General features: G+C 35.1%; 2 protein-coding genes across 3 annotated transcripts; both read right to left on the reverse strand.

The window, feature by feature from the left end:
• Positions 1-814: 814 nt before the first annotated feature.
• dnajc3b (DnaJ (Hsp40) homolog, subfamily C, member 3b) lies at positions 815-9,515 on the reverse strand (the record flags this gene model as incomplete). Of its 2 annotated transcripts, none has more annotated exons than XM_079605276.1 (11): positions 9,116-9,515; positions 8,916-9,008; positions 7,859-7,969; positions 7,512-7,636; positions 7,359-7,433; positions 5,631-5,774; positions 3,505-3,686; positions 3,096-3,215; positions 2,259-2,364; positions 1,929-2,049; positions 815-951 (listed from the first exon to the last, which is right to left on the reverse strand). In XM_079605276.1, exons 2-11 carry the CDS (start codon positions 9,001-9,003, stop codon positions 815-817), a joined length of 1,209 nt encoding a protein of 402 aa, XP_079461402.1. In that variant the 5' UTR covers positions 9,004-9,008; positions 9,116-9,515. The 2 variants fall into 2 exon arrangements, with proteins under 2 accessions (XP_079461402.1, XP_079461403.1); XM_079605277.1 differs by having other exon boundaries at positions 9,091-9,377.
• Positions 9,516-11,308: 1,793 nt separating this feature from the next.
• Positions 11,309-19,938, reverse strand: cldn15a (claudin 15a). The gene is made up of 5 exons (XM_079584810.1): positions 19,490-19,938; positions 13,578-13,742; positions 13,340-13,421; positions 11,983-12,090; positions 11,309-11,865 (listed from the first exon to the last, which is right to left on the reverse strand). The coding sequence occupies exons 1-5, from the start codon at positions 19,704-19,706 to the stop codon at positions 11,769-11,771; spliced, it is 669 nt and encodes a 222-aa protein (XP_079440936.1). The 5' UTR covers positions 19,707-19,938; the 3' UTR covers positions 11,309-11,768.
• Between the last annotated feature and the right edge of the window lie 760 nt (positions 19,939-20,698).

Raw genomic sequence — 20,698 nt, forward strand, 5'->3', positions numbered from 1 at the left:
AATACACACACATATATTATGTAAACACAACTTTTATTTTGTATTTCGATTAATCGCGATTAATCGTTTACAGCCCTACTCTAGATCTTGCGTTTTTTCTTCTTCACTTCACTGACCTGCATTCTATGTGAGCAGCCCCTAACAGTAGCCACGTTTCCATTACAGATTTGCGTTTTTTTCTAAATATCGATAAAATAACTATTGCGAAATGACGGCGTTTCCATTGACCGATGTTATGCGACTAAAACATAATTTTTTCCTCTCACGATAAGTCATTTAAAAAAATCATGGCAACGGACGTTGGTAGGTTTATATATCACAGCCACCGCACTAGACATTATTATTATTAACGGAAGGAGACGAACATTAATGGTAAAGTAACTGTGAGCGGCACATATGAGGAGTTTCTGGTGTTTCTCCCTCAGTTCTGCTTCGAGGTCTTGATTGTGGCGTTTCTTTGAGGTTTAGAATCCAGTATTCCTGTAATTATTTTTTTCTTTTATGAATTTAATAAACAACTCTGTCTCGTATTCTGTCCGAACACACCGCGTATTCTAAGTCAGGTGACTGTAAATGCGCAAAAACTGTTTCCATTGCCGTTTTGCGAAATATTTCTTGTTCGAATTGCCTGAAAAACCTCCTCATGCGAGCGTAAAAACTTTTTTGCGATAAATGGGAGTTTTTGCGAAATTGACGTGTTTCCATTGAGCATATTTTCAATTCGCAATTTCAATTTGCGTAATTTGAACGGTAATGGAAACGCAGCTACTGTCAGCAACATTTTAAAGCAGGATTCTGATCGTCAATCATTGCCTTACCTGCTGACCCCCAGGATCTTGTAATAGTCCCTCTTGCGAGAAAGCTTGAGGAGCTTCTGTGCCCGGTCGAGACCTTCACGAATCTCTTGGTTCTCTTGATCAAACTCCCGAGCCTCCTGATAGTCTTCCACAGCTGAGCAGAGGAACAGAGGAAGACGCATTTTCATACATACAAAATGAAAATCCTTACATGGTATTAGGATGCATTTTGGTCGATCCAATCAGCTAAATACAGGGTCTTGTGATCGAATGTGTTCCAACAGCCAAAGACTGTCTACTCTCCACTACTGAACTAATGCGTAACATTATGGGAAGCGGCTAGACAGACGGGATTTAAACTAACGGCTGGAGACCCAAGTTTGGTTTGAAGATGAAAAACGTACCAAGCACAATGTTCTCTCATCATTCCTGATTTCTAACACACACACTCAGTATATATAAAAAAGTTTTGTATACAATAGAGTTTTGCGCTTTTTGACCTGCATACTTTATTGGTATAGGTTATACCAGGTTATTCCTCTATAAGTCTTTTTAGGTCAATTTTCTTAATTGTCTCTTTACACAGAGTGACCAGGTGTATGCAATTTGATTAATTAACTGCTGTTAAAAATGAACCTGAGATGTTGTTGGTTACACACACCCTGACGAAGGCATGTAAAGCCGCAACGCGTAGGTGGATCTGTCACCAATTTTAATGTTTAAGCCATCAATGAAATAAAGGCTTTTAACTTTTTTCTACTTATTTCGAGTGCCTTGAAGTTCTTAGACACTGTTCAGCGTGATCTTGCGGCTCAGAGCAGAAACTAAAGCTGCTGCTCTCCGTGTGTTTTTTCCGTTCGTGTTCATATGTAAATTACACAAGCTTATTTTGTCCATTAGATTGAAAGATCAGTAAAAGCCCATTCATTTACCCGCCTATAGACCCTCTCCTCGAAGAAATCAGGACAGAAGTGTTTGAAAGTGGATAAAAGAGACGGATTAAAACACCAGATGTAAACAGGAATGTGTCTCCCTCGTCTACTTGTGATCTGATCGACCAAAATGCATCTTAACACCAGGTGTAAACAGGGCCTGCAGAGTAAATAATATAAAATAAAATATAAATTCTACCTTTCTCATATTCCTGCATTAAGATGTAGGCCTCAGCTCGGTCTCGGAGGATGTGGATATTCTGAGGTTCTCTCTGGTGAGCTTCTGAACAAATGTCTAAGGCTTCCTCGGCTTCCTTCATCTGGAGGAGTCACAAGAGAAAACCACAACCAATGAGATGAAGGCTAGACACCAAAGCCTGACTTGAGCATGGTCTTGCATTATTCACCTCTCTAATGATGTGAAAGAGCACATACCACTTTAACGGTAACTAGAAGGTCTTTTAATCCCTTTAAATTTGTAATATAACAGCATAATGATGACTAAATTACATTTTGTAATGGCACATACTTTGACTAGGCAGAAACAGATCCTCTCCTTTGCTTTATTAATGTAGAACGCAACATTCGGCTCTGTTCGCATCACAGACTCATACTTATCAATGGCTTCCTGATACCTGCCAATCAAGAGCAAAATAAAGACAAAAACAATTCATAAATAGTCAGAATGATGATGATGATGTCTGCAAAGTCTGGAATGATAGAAAATAATTTTGAAAACCAAGTCAGTAACACTTTTTTTATAAAGAAATTAACATTAATTTGATAAAAATTTATATTAAAGACATTTATAGTGTTACAAAAGATTTATATTTCAAATAAATACTGTTCTTTTTAACGTCATGTTCAAAGAATCCAGGGGGAGAAAAAAAAAAAAAAATCACGGGTTTCTACAAAGCAATAAGCAAAACAACTGTTTTAAACATTAACAATAATAATAATAAAAGAAATAAAAGAAATGTTTCTTGAGCACCAAATCATCATATTAGAATGATTTCTGAAGAATCACGTGACGATGAAGACTGGAGTAATGATGCTGAAAATTCAGCTTTGATCACAGGAATAAATTATATTTTAAAATATGTTAAATTTAATATTTGACAACATTACTTTCTTATGCACATATTTCTTATGAATTTGATTTAAAAAAACGCAGTTCAAACGCTTCCTTCAAAAGCATCACAAACTTTTGAGTGGTAGTGTAACAAAAATATCTAAAAAATAAAATGTTATACTTTATAATATTTCATTTTATTATATTATAAAGAATCTCAAATAAAGGCAAATGTGAGTGAGGTAAGCGGAGATTAAAATTGTAGAAGTGACGAGGAAGAGATGTTTTCAGCACCTCTGTTCTGAGATCAGCTCTTCTGCAGAGTCCAGCTGCTTGCTGAGCTTCTTGACCTGTTTGTAGTGGGCAAAACACTCCTTGTCATCCTGATCCAGCTTCAGGCACTCACGGACATGACTGAAAACACAAACAAAGAAGGAAAGACAAAGTGAACAGCAGCAAAAGAAAGAGACATCTTTCCTTTAAGAATCAGTTTGATATAGTATGTCTATGGCTACATGCACACGGTCAGTGTGTGGGTCTTACAACTGTATTTACTAACAGGAACGACCCTAGAATTATCCTTAAAACTTCCTACATGAGAAGCTTGAATACTGAATTCAATAATTTCTAACCAAAGAATGCAGCTGTCATTCAGCATTCCCAAACAAGCCTGACAACTTGACATTTAGCTCGCTGTACATACTTAAGTGAGTCGTGATGCTCGCCTAAACTGTAATGTAGTTGACTGAGTTTGAGGAAGCCTGCTCGGTTGTCCGCACGGAGACGAGTTGCTGGTGTCAGGTCCATAATGGCCTTCCTCGGCTCCCCGAGGCGGATGAAGCACTCGGCTCTTAGTTCTCGAAACTCTGGGTCCCATGGAGAGAGCTGGGGAACGAAGAGAAAATTACTACAAGAACAAAGCTAGATGACAACAAAGCATTCACGCAGAGGTTTTGAATCTCTAGAGACATCTAGAGCCTTAAAGCTACACTGTGTCATTTTTTAAGTTGATTCTTAGCAAAAAACACTTTGTTCTTTCAAAATGATATGTCCTCATTAATGTATAATTACTTCTACCAACTAATCAAGTATTCTCGTAAGCGCAGAATCTGCCATTTATTATACATACGGGTGAGCTGCTCGAATGGCGAAAGCCATGTTGCGCCTCCATCTTGAAAATACATTAGCCAAAGAGGGACATACCTGGAAATTCAAGCTTCGCCTTTTGCGTTTTTACACTGAGTGGCACCGTGACGAATGCGAGGGGGAGATTACTCGCGACTGCCGGCAGATTTTAAATAATACGGCCACCGTAGGAGTTAAAACGCCCTCGGAATGGGAGGGGCTAGAAAGTAATATTCAGTTGGTAGTCATATACAATTTCACCGCTAGATGGGAGAAATTCCTACACAGTGTAGCTTTAACGGCAACATTTGATGTGTTTTTTGTCTTTGTATTTTACATGTAGAGCCATTAAAGGCGCAGTAAGCGATTTCTGAGAAACACTGTTGAAATATATATGAAATATATTTGAAATCAAACAAACACACCCCTCTCTTCATTGCTCCGCACCCAAAATGTACAACATGCAGTGGAAGAGTGGATGTCTTTTTATCATAGCTGAAGCGAAGAAAAAAATGCTTCACGAAAAATAAAGTTAAGATGAAGCAAAAACATAAACACAGTACACTAATACAAATACAACCATCCCCACTTTCAAAAGCACTTCTCAGAAATCACTTACTGCACCTTTGAGTTTAACAACTCCAATAAGGAAAAGTTAGATCAACAATGATAATATGATAAGTGATAAAAGGTTAAATTCTTAAAGAATACTTCACCTAAACAAAACTTTCATATTTTCAGTGAAAAATCTGAACAAAAGATCTACACACGAAAATTGGCCAAAAAGCTAAATATTTTCAGGGAATAAATGCTGTTTTCAGCAAGGACGCATTAAATGGATTAGAAGTTACAGTAAAGACATTTAGAAGGTCAAATATTTCTACTTCAAATAAATCCAGTCCACTTTCTATTCATCAAAGAATACACAAAAATATTATAATGTTTTCAACAATGATTAAAATAAATGTTTCTTGAGCAGCAAATCAGCATATCAGAATAATTTCTGACACTGAAGACTGGAGTAATAATGCTGAAAATTCAGCTTTGCATCACAGGAATAAATTACATTTTACAATTTATTAAAATAGATAACATTTGTTTAAAGTCATACTATTACTTCAAAATTATTACTGGTTTACTGTATTTCTGAACAAATAAATGCAGCCTTGCTGAGCAGGTGAAATTTTTCAAAAACATTAAAAATTTTGAACAACAGTATCAATTTGAAATTCAGAAGACTTTCAATTGAAGCTGGAATGAATGATTCAATGACTCACTCATACTTTATTTGTTTCTTTGCCGGATGAATCAGCAAACTCAACCCGAGGCTTTAGCTATTTTCAAGAAATTGCTGAAGACGCACCTTTTTCGTCAACACTTGACCCATTTCTACTAATACTATTCTATATATTTAAAAAAAAAAAAAAAAAAAAATTATATATATATCTATATAGCTACGTGAGATCTATAGATGTCTTTTATGCAAAAAATGTATCTTTTTTGGAGCTTTACAAAATAAATCACATACCAATTTTTATTGTACGTAAAACATTCTAGTTTCATAGAAGAACCAAAAAAACATGAGGAAGGATGAATAAATTATACCTACCATCCTTGTCATTGTTGTGTGAACTATCCCTTTAATATTACTATAACCAACACCTGTTGCTGCTGCATGTGTGTTTGCTCTCCAGACTAACTCACCTCTATGACTCGCTCCAGCGCCTGAACAGTAGTGGTGTAGTCTCCATGGTGATAGGTCTCATGTGCCTCTTCCTGGAGTAACTCCAGCTCTTCGGCCTTGTGGAGCTGGTCATGTGCTTCCTCATGATCCGGGGAACGCTTCAGCTGCGAGAGAGAGAGAGAGAGAGAAGTTAACAGAGCAGACGGCAGGAACAGAACAATTACATGCAGAATGTGATCTGGTTTGAGAATGAAGTTGACAGGTTTTAAAGGGATAGTACACAAAATAAAAATGAAATCATCATTTACTCCCCCTGGTGTTGTTCTAATGCTGTATGCCTTCTTTTTTTTCAGATCACAAAAGGAGAATTAAAAAAAAGAAATGTCCTGATTGTGCTCGTTCATATAATGGCAGTGAATAGCGGCCATCATCAAGCTTTTCAAAAAATATGCAAAAGTGTCACAGAATGATCCCATACAACATGTCCCGTATTTTCTACGTTTTCTGAGGTTTATGATCGGGTTTGGTGAAAAACAAATCGAAATTGAATGTATTATTTAACAAAAATCCTGATCTTGGCCGTTGGTCTTCTGTGCACGACTGCGTGTTCATGAGACTTTATTATATCTTCAGTTCACTCCGACTCCACCAGGAAAAGCACACAAGATTTGAAAAATCAAGACTAAGAAAAACGCGACATGAAACACAATCCATGTACTTTCTTCTCTGAGGTGAATATATCCGCTGGCTGTGTTCATCACAACAAGAAGAGATATTCAACTCAGTGAAGAAAGCACACGGATACTTTTTGGGGGATTTCTAGCCGTTGTATTTCATATCGTGGTTTATTAATCTTGATTTTTCACATTTTGTGTGCTTTTCCTGGTGGAGTCGGAGTGAACTGAAGCTCTAATGAGTCTCATGAAAGTGCAGTCGTGCACAGAAGACCAACGGCCAAGATGATCATTATCATTAAATAATCCTTTACATTTCCATTAGTTTTTTTTTACCAAACCCTGTCACAAACCCCAGCACACCTGGCATATACGTCACGCTGCATCAGATCATTCTGTAATGCTTTTGAAAATTTTTTGTAAAGCTTGACGTTAGGGATGCACAATATATCGAATTTATTGAAATATCGCAAATGTATATATCGCAATATGCATATCGCAACAGCTTGCAATAAATGGGGTCATGAACAAAAGACAAATCTTTTTTTTGCTTTAATAAGTATCAGGTTATATTTAATTCATACAGTGAAAACTAAGCAATGTCTTATTTGTATATTTTATGATTCAGTATCTTTTATTAAATAAACCTAATGTAGGATATCCTGAAACCCTGTGGTTTACACTGATGTTAAAATAACACTTCTTACGCTACAGTAAAACACTGATGTTCACTTTCAGAAGTTATAAGGATGTTTTCTTGTCATAAAAAGAATGTGAAACATGTAGGTTATATCATTTTAAATATATTTTAAAGATAATTTAAGTTTATTTTACACACTTTAAGCATTATCGTATCGCATATCGCATTATTTAAGGAGTTATCGCATATCGCATTTTTCTTCAATATCGCACAGCCCTACTTGACGTTGGTCTCCATTCACTTCCATTATATGGACGACATCTCCTTTTGTGGTCCGAAAAAAAAAGACCAGCATTAAAAAACCAACAGAGTGTGTAAAAGATTATTTTTCATTTCAGGGTGAACTATCCCTTTAAGGGAATCGTTGTACTCACTACTGCTTGGAAGTCTTCTCTGGCCTCTTGAGTGCTTCCTTGTTTCAGCAGAATATTACCCCTCTGCAGTCTGGCCTGAACACATGCACACACCATACCGAGTGTTTACACCTATAACCCAGTTTGATATCACAACAACAAAATGTAACTCACAGCAAGGAAGTCTGGCTTGAGCTGGATGGCTTGGGTCAGGTCTGGCAGCGCTGACTTGGACTTGCCCATGGCCAGGAAAACGGCGGCCCGTTTGTAGTACGTCAGGTAGTTCTTCGAGTCGCCCTCTATTTAGGAAGTTTGAATTTGTCAATGAAGCGTAACTAAATAATTTCTTCATTTTTTTAATGATCTACATGAACTGAAATGAAATGAAATGCATTTTTAGTACTGAATAGCAAAAATAAATAAGCTACCGTTCAAAAATCTTTTTGAAAGTCTCTTCTTCTCACCAAGGGTGGGTTTATTTGACCTCAGGGTGTGTGTGTGTGTGTGTGTATAGGTCTTACCCACAGCTGAATGATAGTGAGACAGGGCCTCAGCCAACTGTCCGGCTGCCAGCAGCTTACGGCCCATTTCCAGATGATGCTCGATCTCTACAGGTGTGGCGCCTAAAACACCTGAAATGAAGCGACTTACACATGACACCAGGCCTCAGAAATTTTGCCGTGATTTAAATGAAAAAATGACTGGATGTAAGAACAGCTTCTTCCTGTGGCAGCTTTGAAAAAACCTCCATCTGCCTCATGGGATTGAGTTTACAAGCTTTATATACATGTTTACATCTACATACCCAAAAAGGTAAGCCTTTCTGTAACGTCATAAAAACAAAACTCCTGTAAGCGTTCCCATGTTCCCATATTGTGTTTCGGTTCACAATGGATGCACAGAAAGTGAAAGCATGCAGGATTGACTTGGAAAACAAAACCTAAAATTACTAACTACCTTCTCTACTTACTTTCTATCACTTCTACTAAACCTCGTGAAGTACCTCAGAATGACACATCAAACTAATCATGATTTATGTACAAAACAGCACTACCATAGTACAATAATAACACGGTATTACTATTGTACTTGTCATTTTGTGTGAAATCAGACCAGTCAGGGAATTTTTAAATAACATCTGTGCTTCAAATCCTACTGAGCTGTCAATACAGTATATTTGTTGTGTATCAGATGGCATTAAAATTGTGTCTAGATAGGCATATATCTATATTTTATAAGCCAATATGATTTTATACTATTTTTCGAAAGACTTCTTCTTTGTCACTTCCTGTTGAGCACCTGTAAACGTATCATGATAGAGTAATAGTAGGATCAGATTAAGATGCCATGATGTTCTGATATATATTTCATGATTAACATATTTGTGTACAATGGTAGCCTATTTTAAGTGGTAAGTGGCAATACCATAGTTAGTATTATTAACATGGTACATGTCAAAAGACAGTGATACTATGGTACTTCCCGGACAACTTAGTACAGAAAACCTGACACAACCTGAAATCCTTTGCATATGAATAAAATCTCATGTATGGAATAATAATAAGAGTGAAATCTCACCGTCCAGCTGTAGGTCCAGGACCACACAGAGCAGAGACAGGGAGGACAGGACACTGTTCAAACCTCTCCGCCGTCCCGAATCCATCATGACATCTATCAATTACACAACCGTATGTCTTTCCACTGTGCTTCACAACCAGCAATATGACAGAAATTATGTTTATACTCAGATCACCATAACAGCGGCATATCCGGCATACTTGGTAAGGAGATGTTTCTGTTGTCCGGGTTATAAATATGTCCGAGTTGAATAAAGGAATGCGAAACTCTAGTTCCGTGTGTCTCTCAATAAGTGAATGATACTTTGTGTTGAGTTGTTTCTTAGCCCCGTGTGACAGTGACTGTGCACAACAGCTGTCGGACACGTACTTTACGAGGTCTCCGCTTGCTGAACCTCTTAGGTGGACAATTCAAATCGCCCTACATTTCAGCGCGGCGACATCCGTGTTTGTCGACGAACGTGGTCTCGTCCCATTGGCCGAACTATTTTAGCGCACTGGACGGACACGCCCACATCTAGCAATGGACCGATAGTTGATATATGACCCTTCATTTACTAGAGATGAAAAGTCTATTCTCGCCTCGCCTAGTCTCGGGAGTAAAGGAAACCGAGGAGACCATGGTAAATATCTGTGTCTATTATTATATTATATAATATTATACTATACTATACTATACTATACTATACTATACTATATTATACTATATTATATTATATTATATTATATTATATTATATTATACTATATTATATTATATTATATTATATTATATTATATTATATTATATTATTTTATACTATACTATACTATATTATACTATACTATACTATACTATATTATATTATATTATATTATATTATATTATATAATATTATACTATACTATACTATACTATACTATACTATACTATATTATATTATATTATATTATACTATATTATATTATATTATATTATATTATATTATATTATATTATATTATATTATACTATATTATATTATATTATATTATATTATATTATTTTATACTATATTATATTATATTATATTATATTATATTATATTATATTATATTATATTATACTATATTATATTATATTATATTATATTATTTTATACTATACTATACTATATTATACTATACTATACTATACTATATTATATTATATTATATTATATAATATTATACTATACTATACTATACTATACTATACTATATTATATTATATTATATTATATTATTTTATACTATACTATATTATATTATATTATATTATACTATACTATATTATATTATATTATATAATATTATACTATACTATACTATACTATATTATATTATATTATATTATACTATACTATACTATACTATACTATACTATATTATATTATATTATATTATATTATATTATATTATTTTATACTATACTATATTATATTATATTATACTATACTATATTATATTATATTATATTATATTATATTATACTATACTATACTATACTATACTATATTATATTATATTATATTATATTATATTATATTATATTATATTGTGTTATGTCCTATAGCATTATGGAATAGAATACAACAAAAGAATCACCAAGTCTCATAGTAAAGGAAACCGTGGAGACCATGGTAAATATCTGTGTTTACTCTATTATGTTGTGCTCTATAAAGCACCTTATGGCATTATGGAATAGAATACTTAAAAGAACCACCAAGTTTCTGTAGTAAAGGAAAATGTGGATACCATGGTATCTATATATGTGTGTTCGATTCTATTCTATTCTATTCTATTCTATTCTATTATATTCTGCTGTTTTATAAAGCTCCTATAGCATGATGGAATAAAATACAACATAAAAGAATCACCAAGTCTCATAGTAAAGGAAACCGTGGAGACCATGGTAAATATCTGTGTTTATTCTATTCTATTCTATTCTATTATGTTGTGTTCTATAAAGCGCCTTATGGCATTGTGGAATAGAATACTTAAAAGAACCACCAAGTTTCTGTAGTAAAGGAAACTGTGGATACCATGGTATCTATATATCTATTCTATTCTATTCTATTCTGCTGTGTATTATAAAGCTCCTATAGCATGATAGAATAGAATACAACATAAAAGAATCACCCAGTCTCGGTAGTAAAGGAAATCGTGGATCCCATAGTTAATATCTGACTATTCTATTCTATTCTATTCTATTCTATTCTGCCGTGCATGATGGAATAGAATACAACATAAAAGAATCATCCAGTCTCGGTTGTAAATGAAAGTGTAGTTTCCACTGTATTTAATTGCTATTATTATTGATAGGCCTATGTATATCAGAATACATTAATATAAGATGAAATCGTGTAAATTATCAGATTTTGTAAGAATGGGAAAAAAATATGAAATGTAGTATTTTTGTTGGTATTACGTGAGCCGTGTCAAACAATAAAACATACATAATGGCCTTTTTAATGTCATGTTTGTATAAAATACATCATATAAAACAGGGTCATTTGTACAAATAAATGGAGAAAAGATCATCAACGCATTATGAATCCTTCTTTTCTATATATACCTTGATTCATGTAACTACGGCAAACGAATTCTGAACAAAATTGAAGCATTTTCATTGTGTAATTCCTATACAGTGAATCAACTCTTTCATTCTGTATAATGTTCTCCGAGGAGTTTTTGCACAGCAAAACTGACATGGTAACATTTGCATGATTTACCACTTATTCTTATAGGAGGCCAAAAACTGTTAGTGCGTCTTTAAAAATATTTACATAATTGCACAGACAGAATATTAACAGTCAACTGTTATATTAAAAGATCATGTTTGGCCGTGAAGTTGATTTAGACGTAGGCATTTCTTCCATAAGTGCTCTGAGCTTCTCTCCTGGATGTGGACGTTGAGTAAACCGTTTCTCGCGTGGGCTGGTAGGGGTAACCACTGCAAGAATGTAAGAAACACACAAACTCATAAGATAACTAGAATGGGGAAAATATTAAAGGAGCACATTACGACTCATGAAAAGATAAGAAGTGTGTGAGTAAGAAAGCAACTGACGTCTTCTCGCTTGAGCCTAGTTTGCAGCTGCACATGAGACAAGCTCCTCCACAGATGGAGAGAACACCCGAGGCCCAGCCGATGTATAAAGCCTCTCCGATCTCATACCTACGGCACACCACACAAACAACAACACATTTAGCTCACTCACAATGAAAGCTGCTTTCAAACTAAAGTTAAAGGCCCACTGAAGTGCCTTGAAACACGCAGCATTATTCAGTGTGTTGATGTCATTTCCTCTGAAACAGGAAGAGAGGGCGGGACATATTGTACAGCTCCTCCTTTTTTTTTTTTTTTTTTAAATAGCCAATAGCGTTTAGTTTATATCACAGTTCGGCTAGAGCTGTTGAGCTCAGTAAAGCAGCATTTTCCTCCTAATCTCCTCCATATCGCTTTAAAATATCGTATTCTGTGCAGAATTCAAATGGATCCGATATGTTTTTGTGGTCTCGTGCTTATGAACCATATAGAAAATAGTAAATGTGTGAACAAGTGACCGATTTTAGCCGCAGCTTCAGCGTCTATTTATAATGTAGGGGGGCGGAGCTTCAGATTCTAGAGAGTATTTGATTGGACAGAAAATCTGATGAGAAGCTGAAGTGCAGAGTGATGCCATCAAAATCATTGATTTTGAGAATGAGAGACTAAGTTTTGAATGCTTATATATCTTCTTAATGCTAATTTTGGAGCACACTAGCTTATAGATAACAGAAAGCATATTCAAAAACTTAATTTTGTTTTCATGGGGACTTTAAAGTGTGATAATATTTTCTATTGTGGCGTATATATTCGAGTGAAATGGCTTCTTGGAGGAAAAAATGTAGGGAGGGACTTGATTTTGTCCGTGTGTAATTGAATGGATGTGGTTTGCAATTGGCCAATCTCATGTGAGTAACAGCAGGTTGCCCCACCCTCACGCCAGTAAACACGCGGCCCTGTCACAAATGGCACACGTGATGCACTTCATATGCACTTACGGTCGTGTGGACTTATAATAGCCACCGCATGTACCTGATAATGAAGTCCACGAGATTTATTCCTGCTATAGCAGACTGTGAGATTTGGGCAATCAGATACGATCATTACAGACCACACTGTACGACATTATTCAATTATATAATAAAATACTTTACAATTACCGTAATGTCAGGCTAAAAAAAATAAGCAGCCTACACATTTAGTAAAGCGCAGTAGGACAATTCAGTGATAGTCTGCAGTTTATTTAAATAATACTTTGAAAACTATGCGACCAGAGGCACTTGTTGGCCATGGTTAGATGTGAGTAGAGTGCAGTATTAAAGAAGACAACAGGGGGCAGCATTTCCATCTAAACTCTTTAAACACAGATCTTACTCACTTTTGCCCGGGGTAGAGCGGGTTGAAGAACTCTTGAGTGATATTTGCAGCGTACCATGACACTGATACCATCGTGCACAAACCTTTACAAGAGATCAAAAACAATGCCATAAAGATGAACAGATAATAGCAGTAAAGCATCCTGGTGGTGACGAGTGAATCTGAGATAGCCTGCATGCATTCCAATCGTTTTTCTATAGCCTGATATTGATATTAAATATAATATGAATGTGCTTTACCCTGTAGCAGGAAGAGTGCGCCTCCGGTTCCGGCGATTCTGCCCTTCAGGAGGTAGTTCTCCCCGCCGGCCTTCGAGCACTGCATGCCGATGAGTGTCGCGACCACTGCGAACGAGCCGCACACCACCGCCGCGATCATCAGCGCGCGAGACGCCTGGATATAACCTGCGCGAGGAGCAGGACAGATGATAATATGATACACATGTTACAGTAGTGCTGAAAAACAAGTGGTATATTAGTTGATTAGTTGAAATACAAGAATTAGCCTACCGAAAGACAGAAAATAAACAGCATAAGAAAGAAAGAAAGAAAGAAAGAAAGAAAGAAAGAAAGAAAGAAAGAAAGAAAGAAAGAAAGAAATATAAATAAATGAATTAATATAAATAAATAAACAAACAAATAAATAGGCTAAAGGATGAAGTGAAAGACCGACAAAGAAAATGCATAACTAACTAAATAAATAAATATATAGCCTAGTAAATAGTAGTAAACTAATTAAATTACTGGACTGAGAACGAATAAATAAATAACATTAAAGAAGGAAAGACCGACGAAGAAAATAAATAAACAGTAGCACAAATAATAACAAACTATTTGCTTTGTTCAACAGTGTTTTGGTCTACTAAATATGAAAATATTAACTGGAAAAGAGTATGGTCAATAACAAACAAGTTTTTTTATTAATAATAAAATTAGAGAGGTATCCTAAAATTGTACACAGAATTTATCCTGTCAAGGAGTTGCTTGAACGTTTCCATTTGAATATTGAAAACTTAGGCTATGTGAATATTGTGAACATTTTGTCCATTTTTTTTATTGTATAAACAAAATTTGGTTGGATGTTTCAAATTTCATTTCTAGGTTCTTTGAAACATGTTTACAAATGTATTTATATGATGTATTTTTTTGTACAGGACAATACTGATTCCAAAAGTGCTTCCTTATACATCTTTTTATTTTAGGCTACTTGGAAATTATCACATTCATGTGAAAAAATGGACTAAAGCTGAGACAAGCTTTGAACATTTTATAAAAGAGATTAAACAATATGATACATTAGATCAAATTAAGGGACCGTTCGGTATTTATGGAATGGGCCACCGGAGGAAAATAGGGGAGGGTCATGCCTTTTTATTCTTTGTTGAGGGGAGGGTCATCCAACTTTTTTTAGTCTAGGGGGAGGGTCACCCAACTTTTGTATTCATGAAAACAACAAACTTTCAAAGTGGCTAGTTTTGTGCATATTTTTCCATGTAGCTTCTCTCAGTCTCGGTCCCCCCATGGCTAGCAGATGGGTCTGACCCAACACAAATCAGACGCGAAAGATCAAGTCCAGTTTGGCGCTGTTTGTTTGACAGTGCGCGCGCGCTCAGAAATAGTGAATCATGTCAGAACAGAACGCCAATGAAATGCTTACCCGGCAAAGCTTTAAAGCTCGATCAAATAATCAACTTTTGTGATTGCGAATCACAAGCAGTGTCCTGTGAGTGTAACTCTACCGCTGCTTTAATGTGGAGACATTAAAACATCCACGATCAAAAATTGTGATATCGCACAAGTATAAAACAACTGTTATATGTCTGAAAACAAACACAAATAACGCGTGCTACATAGGGGCTGTTTACACCTGGCCACTTGCATGCGTTTTCTCAGATCGGATAGCTATCTGATTCATCAAAACGATTTCATTTACACCTGGTGTGGTCGCATAAATGCGTTTTTGCAAAACGGATTTAAATCCTATCTTCAATTCTTCAAATAGTTTGCACGTTGGCTCATCTGCAGTGATGCGTGTTGCAGTGTTTTATATATAATAGCCTATATACGATTTTTTTGTTAATATATCTTCATTAGATATATTATTATACAAAATTAAAAAAGTAGTCAACACAGACCATCTAACAGAACATTTGAACAACATTATGTGCTTATTTTTTTAATTAACGAAATGTCAATCTTTATAACAGAAGATAACACAATACAACAATCTTCAAGATACAGTAAATCTTCAAATGTGTAACAGATTGTCACCTTAAAAACAGTCATTTGCGTGGTGGAACAAGTCATGTTAAATAGAATTATAGTTAGCATCTTAATTTAATCTTTGTTCTATTATTTTATTAGTTCATTAACTAATTGTTAATTCAACAAATTTAATGTAAAGAGCTGGATACTTATTACTAATTAAATAATGTCAAATATAGTAAATGTATAGTTGCCATATAGCCTACTAAATATTTGACTACGTCGCACGTTAATTTCTGCTTAAATACTGCATGGAGGGATATAGCCCATTCTGCGCTCAAGCGCATGAACTTCATAGTGCGAACTTGAAACTTACATAAATTTAAGGTGGGTAGAGTATCCAAAAACTGTACTCAAGTAAAAGTACAAGTACTTCTAGAAATATTTACTCAAAGTAAAAGTAAAAGTAACAATCTTAATAGTTACTTGAGTAAGAGTAAAAAAGTATCCAATGAGAAAACTACTCAAGTAGTTAGTTACTAGTTACTTCGGATCATAGGCCGATATATATGATATATATATAAAACATGATATGATTTAGATATTTTTTATTTAAATGACTATTATTATCATAATTAGTATCCAATGAGAAAAGTATCCAATGAGAAAACTACTCAAGTAGCTATAGTTAGTTACTTCGGATCATAGGCCTATATATGATATATATATATATATAAAACATGATATTATTTAGATATTTTTTATTTAAATGACTATTATTATCATAATTAGATAGGCTATCTTTGCCACAAAAACAGAAGAGACAAGCATTATTTCTGCCATCTGTAGCCCGAAAATCATTGCCTGTCCTTTGGTTTGTATAATAGTAACTTATACAACTACAGTTGGATTATTAGACAATGTCGAAATATAGTGTATCTGCAGAGTTTTGCATTTAAAGGCATGTAAAGGGAAACATTGACACAGAGAAGAAAGAGTTAAAACTCTTCACATGTGCTCGCGCTGACCGCTACTGAACATCTGAACACAGATCGACGGATCTTCTTCTGTCTGTTCTCCAAAATGTAATCAAATGTATATTTCTGCAAGCATGTTTAAACTGGTCAACAGTCAGTGTCTAAGGCAGGCAAAGGCATTCGTTTTCAAGTTGAGTTCGCACGCGACTGCGCAATACACACACATTACCGCGGGATGGCGGGTGTTCATTTCATATGTGGACAACGGTAGCTTATTTATTGTATAAAGTAATGTATAGGCCTATGTCCAAAAAAACGGGTAATGTCATACTTTGAAGTAGTGCTATCATATTGTAATAATCTGTTTGGTTGTAAAATGTATTACCTGAATGAAATTAAATCGAATATCGTCCTGTGGAACGATATTCCACAGGATATATCGTCCTCAGCATACGAAGATAATAGAGATCTTCATCGCTGGCAAAAATTATGCATTTGCAGATTTGCTTTCACTTGACTGTAGTACTGTAGGTCCACAGCCACTTCATCCAGCTTTCTTAATGTTCTTAAATCTTCCTGTTACGACTCCGAGTCGAGTGTGAATTGAAAGCGCTTCAGACGATTCAGAGCGTGCAGGAAACTGAACAGATCATACAAACTGATTCGCGAACCGATTTAGACAGATCTGCCCACTTGTTTGATGAAGTCTTTGAACAGAATCGACTCAAAAGAGTGATTCATTTGTGAATTGAGCATCGCTCATGCCCAGAAAAAAGATACAGCGCGCTTGGAATAAACTACGCATTTAACAACACTTACTGCATTAAAATAAAGTAACGAGAGGAACGTCGCTCAACGTAACGAAGTAAAAGTACCGTTTTTTTATTAGAAATGTACTCGAGTAAAAGTAAAAAGTACCCACATTTAAATCTACTCTTAAAAGTACAATTTTCCCCAAAAAATACTCAAGTAAATGTAACGAAGTAAATGTACTTCGTTACTACCCACCTCTGATAACAGAAGATAACACAATACAACAATCTTCAAGATACAGTAAATCTTCAAATGTGTAACAGATTGTCACCTTAAAAACAGTCATTTGCGTGGTGGAACAAGTCATGTTAAATAGAATTATAGTTAGCATCTTAATTTAATCTTTGTTCTATTATTTTATTAGTTCATTAACTAATTGTTAATTCAACAAATTTAATGTAAAGAGCTGGATACTTATTACTAATTAAATAATGTCAAATATAGTAAATGTATAGTTGCCATATAGCCTACTAAATATTTGACTACGTCGCACGTTAATTTCTGCTTAAATACTGCATGGAGGGATATAGCCCATTCTGCGCTCAAGCGCATGTAATCTTGCCGCAAAAGCAGGCTGGCTAATGATAATAGTCTTTAAAAATAACGATGCATTTTAATTGTTTATTAATAAACTATTTTTTTAAATCAGTGTCCGCTGCAAACATGTCTCCATACATATCCGCTGTAAAGTGCGCCTAAGAGAAATGCATCTTTCATACGGATTACATAATCAGATGATATTTGCTTTCGATTAGATTTTTTTTCGTTTAAAAGTGGACATATCAAGCTTTATATAGATATTTTTCTCATATATTTGAGGCTAGTATGCTATATCCTACGATATGTTTCTGCTTCTTTCTTTTTTTGACGCGCTACAGTTCACGGAGACCATGAAAGCGCGCCCTGATTGTTTTATTTTATTTTACAAAAGCAAAACGTTTTCATTGTGAGTTTACACAAATAAAATTATTGCGACTGATACATTATTATTTTCTGTATGGCCAGAAAAAGAGTATTTTAAGTTGTTTCCACTGTTGATAGGAAAATGCAAATCGCATCGGCGCCTCCATGTCATGCAGTGCGCGCTACACACTGCGCACACACACTTATGCGCCTAAGTTATGCGCCTAAGAATAGCGAACAATTATCTAGGTTAACGTTAGAGTGAGCAGCCATGCCATACGGATAATCCTCATGTTTACCAAATCAAATCATGCATTTTCTACCGCGAGTCAGCGCTGCGCCAGTTTGAAAAAGGCGGGTGTGCAGGAGTCTTTTAATGAACGTTTGGTGTAGGTCTAGGCATAGAGATATCTGAACATCTTTGCCAAGCGCAAACCAGTACAGAAGTAATCAATAAATGATCGGGGAGGGTCATGCCTTTTTTCACAATCATTTTGGAGGGTCATAGAATTTTTTTTTGCTGGCGAAGGGAGGGTCAAGCCTTTTTTGATTATAGATCTCAAAACTCCTCCGGTGGCCCCTTAAATAAATAACGAACAGTCCCTAAGAACAAAAAAGCAAGACGCTTTTTGTTACTTTAAATTATAAATTTTACCCCTAGCATGACTTTATTGTGAGGTGCATGTACAAATCTTATTTGATGCGTTTAAAAGAAGGGGAACAAAAAGTAGTAGGCGTACACAAATAAAGAAAGGCAAATAAATATAAAACGTAAAACAAGCAAACAAATAAATAAAGACCGACAAAGAAAATCAAATAGTAGGGAACAAATAAATTAAGTCTATATAAAATAAATAAATATTAAATATTATATATATGAAATAAGTATAAAATATTTTCTGGACTGAGATAGATAGATAGATAGATAGATAGATAGATAGATAGATAGATAGATAGATAGATAGATAGATAGATAGATAGATAGATAGATAGATAGATAGATAGATAGATAGATAGATAGATAACATATAGCAAACAAATAAACATCGAAGGGACTAAATAGATTAAATTAAATAAAAGATAATTGCTATAAATTATTCACAAAACATGCGAGCTGATGTGAGAAAATTCATGGTCACCAAAGTTCCCGCCTAAATTAAATGTATTTAGGCCTACATTGTTTATGACAGTTGTGCTAATATGAAGTTTGTACATCTGTGATGCTGAAATGATTAGTGTGAGAAGTGTGTGTACCGGACAGGGCGAGCAGAGAGGGGAACTCGCGGCAGTTGTGCACTCCGGTCGAGTCCGTGGCGCAGGACATCCACAGGTTCTCGTACAGGGTGGAGGTGGTGATCACTGTCCCGTCCAACGACGACACTTTCCAGTAGCGGTTCGGGATTGTGATGCCAACCATGACCCAACTCACAAAGCCCAGAAACAGAGCTACGGCTTCAACAACCGGATCCATGGCTAAGCTTTTAGATCACACCGGTTCCTAAATCATCCACAATCAACGTCTGTATTCCTATTGCTCTGCTTTATCAACGTGTGTTGTGTTGCTTTGCTGCGAAATTATTTTTTATTTCCAGGTGTTGTTGATTCCGCGAGCTGAGCCAGTATTTCCATGGAGAGCGAGATTACACCGGTGTGACACTCAAAACGTGCTGTTAAAAGCAGCGGTCATTTATAGGCTCTGTTTGCCCTCCCCTCTCCTGTCCTGCTTTTGCATTTTACATCCCGAAACTCAACAGCTGGTTATCACTAAAGTCCAATGGTCGTGGCCTGACCTTCATTGGGAAATTATGCATCCGTTATGCATATGCACACTGTAAAATGTGATTAGTTGACTGACTAATGTGAGGAAGAAACTGAAAAGTAGGCTAAATAAGCTTCACTCCAGATTTAAATATATAGCCTATGTGTTAGGCCTGTATCTAAAATATATATAACACTATACAATACAGTTCAAAAGTTTGGGGTTGGTATACGTTTTTGGTAACATTTTAGTTTGTGGTCAAATTCTCTCTATTAATAGTTGCTTATTATTAGCATGCTTATTAATAGGATATTGGCTGTTTATTAGTAGGCTACTTATAAAACACATATTAATGCCTTATTCTGCATGACCATATTATACATCTCTTTACTCAATACCTAACAACTATTAATAAGCAATTAGCAGTTTATTGAGGCAAAAGTCATAGTTCATAGTTAGTTAATAGTGAGAATTGGACCCTAATCTAAAGTGTGTCCATAAAAAAAAAAAATATATATATATATATATATATATAATAATTTAGCCTATATCTTATACCCACCATTACTGCTTTTATTTTATTAAAAACATGGTAATACTGTGAAATATTTATATTTAATTATATATTTTATTCTTCATCAGTACTCTAGTCTTCAGTGTCACATGATCCTTCAGAAATCATATTTACTACGCAAGAAATTGAT

The sequence above is a fragment of the Phoxinus phoxinus genome (assembly GCF_949152265.1).
Source record: "Phoxinus phoxinus genome assembly, chromosome: 2".
NCBI classification, from domain to species: Eukaryota; Metazoa; Chordata; class Actinopteri; order Cypriniformes; family Leuciscidae; genus Phoxinus; species Phoxinus phoxinus.